Genomic DNA, 6,185 nt, shown 5'->3' on the forward strand with positions numbered 1-6,185 from the left:
CAGAATACATGATGCTTATGACTCCTTGTCAGGAATCAGACAGTGACAGGAAATAAAAAGTCATAAAAATAGAAACCTAAGAAATGAGATGCCTCTTAGGTGATCTAACTAATAACACCTTATGGAAATGCTAGATTATTTCTATTCCTCAGTGATTTGTCTGTCCTAATCTTAAATATCACATGTATTTTGAATTTTCCTGCATCTTTTGATAGCTGGTAGCTTGCTTTTTTTACAATCTTGGTCAGCTGCCTCCCATTATCTTTAGCTATACTCTTGAGCTATGTGGTTATAGTTATTTCAGTTTTTCTTTTTTCAATCACTCCTAAGTCCTCACCTTTTGGCTGAAATCTTGAAAGGGACAACACAAGTGGATGGCAGGCTGTGCTAAGCTGAACACTGCTGGGGAACTTGCTGTGTACACAGAAACCCGCAGCCAGCTGCTGAGGATACCTAGAGCAACTCCACAGACAGCTTTGTAACCCTGAGGAAGCGGTATCCCTCACAACTATCTCAGCTCTATCACATTTCTTGATCATGACAAAAGGATGATGAGTATGATAAGAGGATCTGTGAAGGAGAAGATCCTCCCACCTCTCAGCATCTGCTGCTCGTTAGCTGTGCCCACCGCAAAGTGATGCATGATGTTCCTTGTGCACAGCCCTCCCTCCTCAGCCAGCCTGTGCACTTTGGAGCCTCATCCAGCCCAAGGCAGAGATACCATTGTAGGAGTTTTCTGCATTAGAGGGCATGGGGGATGTAGCAGTGGAAGTAGAATAGCAGGAGTCCTCTGGATTTCCCATTCTGCATTCTTCTGGAGAAACTGGCTTGCATCAGAAATAGTGTGGCCAGCAGGAGTAGGGAAGTGATTGTCCTTTTGTACTTGGCACTGGTGAGACCGCTCCTCACAGACTGTGTCCAGTGTTGGGCCCCTCACTACAAGAAGGACACTGAGGTGCTGGAGCATGTCCAAAGAAGAGCAACGAAGCTGGTGAAGGGTCTAGAGCACAAGTCGTACATGGAGAGGCTGAGGGAACTGGGGTTGTTTAGTCTGGAGAAGAGGAGGCTGAAGGGAGACCTTATCGCTCTCTACAACTACCTGAAAGGAGGTTGCAGAGAGGTTGCTGCCAGTATCTTCTCCCAAGTAACAAGCGATAGGATGAGAGAAAACGGCCTCAAGTTGCATCAGGGAGATTTAGATTGTATATCAGGAAAAATTTCTTCACCAAAAGTGTTGTCAAACACTGTGGTGCAGTTGACATGCTGGAGGGAAGGGATGCCATCCACAGGGAGCTTGAGAGGTGGGCCCATGCAAACCTCATGAAGTTCAACATGGCCAAGTACAAGGTCCTGTGCATGGGTCGGGGTAATCCCAAGCACAAATACAGGCTGTGCAGAGAATGGATTGAGAGCAGCCCTGAGGAGAAGGACTTGGGGGTGTTGGTGGATGTGAAGCTCAACACTGGCAATGTGCACTTGCAGCCCAGAAGGCCAACTGTATCCTGGGCTGCATCAAAAAAAGCCTGACCAGCAGGTTGAGGGAGGTGATTCTCCCCCCACGTGTCACTCTCGTGAGATCCCACCTGGATTACTGCATTCAGCTGTGGGGCCCCCAACATAAGAAGGACATGGACCTATTGGAAAGGGTCCTGAGAAGGGCCACGAAGCTGATCAAAGGGCTGGAGCACCTCTCCTATGAAGGCAGGCTGAGAGAGTTGGGGTTGTTCAGCCTGGAGAAGAGAAGGTTCTGGGGAGACTTTATAGCAGCTTATAACCCCTTTCCTGAAATAGGCCTACAAGAAAGCTGAAGAGAGACTTTTTACAAGGGCATGTAGTGATAAGATAAGGGGCAATGGGTTTAAACTGAAAGAGGGTAAGTTTAGATTGGACATAAGGAAGAAATTCTTCACTCTGTGGGTGGTGAGGGAGTGGAACAGGGTGCCTAAAGAAGTTGTGGATGTCCCATCCCTGGAAGTGTGCAAGGCCAGGTTGGATGGGTCTTTGAGTAACCTGGTCTAGTGGAAGGTGTCCCTGCCCATGGCAGGGGGGTGGACTAGATGATATTTGAAGATCCCTTCCAGCCCAAACCATTCTATTAAAAAAAAAAAAAAAAAAAAAACTGTAATGTACTTTGCCCAGCTCGAACCTTGAAAAAAGGCTGCCCAGGGAAGTGGTTGAGTTATCATCCCTTGAGGTATTTAAAACACATGTAGATGTGGCGCTTAGGGACATGGTTTAGTGGTGGACTTGGCAGTGCGAGATTAACAGCTGGACCTGATGATCTTAAGGGTCTTTTCCAACCTAGATGATTCTGATTCTATGAGTACCTAAAGGGCTCCCATTATTTGAGCTACACGGTCTGGTCCACAAACTATCAGGGAAAGGTGAATACGTGTATGCACCCTGCAAGGACTAGAATGAGCAATAAAATATTGATTGTGCATTACATAACAGAGAGTGACTTTATAATTGAATGTAAATGAAGTTATCATCCGAGATTCCATGCAGAATAAACACCACAGGGAGAATAATGCAGAAAAACTGTGGCTGAACAGGTTAGGATATATTTTATTATATTTTAAATCACTTTTAGAGTCACTCGTTAGAGTACACCACACTGTACTAAATGGTCACCTGACCATCAGTCCATCAAATTCTGGAAATTTAAGATGAATAGTTTTGAAACACGTTAGTGAATGTCTTAATTTGCGTTGATTTCTCTTGCAATCCTCTTGCAAGTATTACTGAAATTATATTTCTTTACAACATGAACGATTGTACTTAGTGTTCTTAGCCTGACCAGTATTTTCTGCATAAAAATTTCTCCTGGAAACACAGTTAGGTCCCATCTGAGGACCTAATCAAAAACATGTTAATAATGTTAATGGGTTTTATACTACTCATGACAATTTGTATTGAATGAGGTCCACCACTTGCAGGTCTGCAGATCGTTCCATCATTACGCAATTAAAGGTGCACAGAGAAAAGACAAGGTGCCCCTGTTGGGAAAAGATGTGTTTGAAATGTTGCTATGAGCTGAAATGAAAGACTACAAGAGGCTTTTTGAACCATATTTTGATGTAATAAAACATTGCCTACCTTATTTTTGTATAAAATCTTTTCATCAAGTGCTGAGTAATCCTTGCAGTTTTTGTGAAGTTTCTGATCCAGGCTAGGCAAAGAGCTTTACAAACTGCACAAATGACTTCTCAGAAAATGCTGTAACATCACAGTCCCTCCACTCACAGTTGTTCTCTCACTGTGGTGATACATGGCAGGTGTTTAATGACACTGCCAACACCTGGGGACAGAAAGTCAAGACGAATACTCTGATTTACAACTCGGAGAGACACGTTACAAATGGCAATGATGTGACCTGTATTCTAAACTTACTGTCCAACTTCACCAGGTATGACATAGAATATTTGAGTTTTTTAGTGTAAAACTAGAGTCACTGCAATTCTGTGCATTGCATCAGTGCAATCAGGAATTGCACAGATTCAATTCCTATTTGTAGTAAACTTAGCATAAGCTGTGCCGAGATGAGACTAAGACATTGTAATGACCTTCACTTTCTGGTTTAATATCAAATATGACATTTATTGAAGGCAAATAATCCCTACATCTGTCTTGGGGCTCTGGTTAAGAACTAAGTTAAGTACCGCTTCCTGAATTGTTAATATTTCTTCCTGTAACGCCTGGACTGGTACCTAGAGGATTTACAGCGTAAGTGATTAGTCTGGGGGTTTGACCAAGTGTACAGTACAAAATTAATAGCATTAGCAGTTTAGCCATTTTAACTTTCATCTGAACTTGTGACATGCATGGTGCTCTTTCTTCAAAGATGATTGAAATACAGTATCATTCTGTAAATAAACATTATATCTCCTGTTTCAATTTATAATATATTAATCCTTTAACTCTAAAATATGATAATATCAGTGAGAAATGTCTTTGATCCAGATCATTTTAATTCATAAACTCTCTCAGAGGTCCATTACAAGCTTTACATTTTCAGTGTTTCCTACATTCAAGCTTTCTGTTGAAAAAGCTTTCCATTTATATTAAATAAAGCAGTGATAGAAGGTGTTGCTGTAGTTGCTAGACTCTTCTCTCCTGTTCCAGGCTTACGCTGGGTTTCATGGTTAGCTGTGCTTTCTTGTCAATGTGGCTCAGCAACACCTCTGCTGCTGCCATGGTGATGCCAATTGTAGAGGCTGTAGCTCAGCAGATCATCAGAACTGAAGCAGAAGCTGATGCACTGGAGATGTCCTGTTCTAATGGCTCCATCAACCCAGCGCTGGAGCTGGACGGTAGGCATGCAGTGCAGTTTTTGTCTTTGCCCTTCCTCACTTTGCAGCAGGGTAAACACCACACCAAATAAAATTAAATGGCTGGGGAAGTACTAGCGTCATTACGTACTTCATTGCGAGACCTCTCTTGGGTTGCCGTGTATGAGGCCTCTCATATTCGCAAAGATTAATTAAAATTAAACAGGAGGAGAGGAGAGGAGAGGAGAGGAGAGGAGAGGAGAGGAGAGGAGAGGAGAGGAGAGGAGAAGAGAAGAGAAGAGAAGAGAAGAGAAGAGAAGAGAAGAGAAGAGAAGAGAAGAGAAGAGAAGAGAAGAGAAGAGAAGAGAAGAGAAGAGAAGAGAAGAGAAGCGAAGAGAAGAGAAGAGAAGAGAAGAGAAGAGAAGAGAAGAGAAGAGAAGAGAAGAGAAGAGAAGAGAAGAGAAGAGAAGAGAAGAGAAGAGAAGAGAAGAGAAGAGAAGAGAAGAGAAGAGAAGAGAAGAGAAGAGAAGAGAAGAGAAGAGAAGAGAAGAGAAGAGAAGAGAAGAGAAGAGAAGAGAAGAGAAGAGAAGAGAAGAGAAGAGAAGCTGGCTTGTTCAGCCTAGTAAAATGAAGTCTGAAAAGAAATATGACTACAGGCTATAAATACACTAGGGATTAAATGTTAGCAAGAGAAAAGAGCTGTTTAAACTCTATGGTAATGTTGGGAGAACAAATGAGTCTAAACTGGTTACATACACAGTTGGATTGTAAATTAGGAAGAAATTTCTTGTCATTATAAGATTAAGACTTTGGTGTATAGGAGTCATGAAGGAGCAGGGCACAACTCAGCTGTTTTTAATGTTGGCACTTGTTAATGTATTCATGGGATGATGTGAAGTTGTTGCATGGAATGGGACTTGCTGATGGAGCCTGTCCAGTTTTGCTTCCTTAAATAAGTATCTGTCTTTCCATCAATGTCTTACAGAAAATGTAGAAGAACGTGAAAGCAGTGACTGGAAAGAGAAAGAAAAACAAGTTAATGGGTAATAATTTACTAAATTCTGCTATAAGAATTCATCTAAATTTAGTATCTGCTTATTACAATACCTACATTTGTTTTTCCAGGTATGACAACAATGTGGGTAGAACTGTGTGCACAATTGAAAAGGAAAATGAAAAAGAAAAGCAACAGGTACTTAAGGTATCTTTCTATTATACAGCTAATGTGAGTAACTTAGTTTTAACCTAAATCTCACTTCTGTGTAACACCTAACATGGCACAGCTAGCAATGAAGCTAGTTTCATGTGGATAAGATATATATGTGTAGATACACATATACATACAGTTTCCTTATGTAGTTAGTTCATTAGTAGTTTTGCGTTCCCAGTATATTTTATAGAAGTTAAACCAACCTCACTAGAGAACAAGCTCTATATATCAGGTGTACATATATCAGTATATACAAAGGCTGTTCCTGTGTAGAGACAGACAGCTCAAGCAAAGGACTTCATGATTTGACTCTCCCTTCTTTTCCTTTGCATGAATAATTGTAGCACCATTGTAGCAGCAAACCAAACCATGCTGTGTATGGCTATATGGCCAGCAAATTGCCTGTCTGTTCTGGGACATCCTTGAATCCTATTTTTGTGCTTGGTGATGAGCCCTTCTTATATATTAATTGGTGTATATTCTTTCTAAGCAGAACCTACCACCCACTGAAACAGGGAGAAAAAGCAGAGAGGACAAATACAGTGGGATTTTCAAAGCGTTGTGCTTATGTGTTGCTTATTCTGCTACCATTGGAGGTCTGACCACAATCACAGGAACATCGACTAATCTTATTTTTGCTGAGCACTTCAATACGTAAGAGACTATATTAAATTATTTGTATTCTTCTTAATCCAGAATTTTAA

At 41.3% G+C, this 6,185-nt stretch overlaps 1 protein-coding gene across 1 annotated transcript in view; it reads left to right on the top strand.

Moving 5' to 3' along the window:
- The window catches only part of SLC13A1 (solute carrier family 13 (sodium/sulfate symporter), member 1), a 24,519-nt gene that overhangs the window by 3,911 nt on the left and 14,423 nt on the right, over window positions 1-6,185 (top strand). Inside the window, 4 exon segments of the mRNA XM_010285329.1 lie at window positions 4,126-4,313; window positions 5,257-5,314; window positions 5,397-5,463; window positions 5,975-6,135. Coding sequence (XP_010283631.1) covers window positions 4,126-4,313; window positions 5,257-5,314; window positions 5,397-5,463; window positions 5,975-6,135 — 474 coding nt within the window.

The sequence above is a fragment of the Phaethon lepturus genome, unplaced genomic scaffold, assembly GCF_000687285.1.
Source record: "Phaethon lepturus isolate BGI_N335 unplaced genomic scaffold, ASM68728v1 scaffold804, whole genome shotgun sequence".
Lineage (NCBI taxonomy): Eukaryota > Metazoa > Chordata > Aves > Phaethontiformes > Phaethontidae > Phaethon > Phaethon lepturus.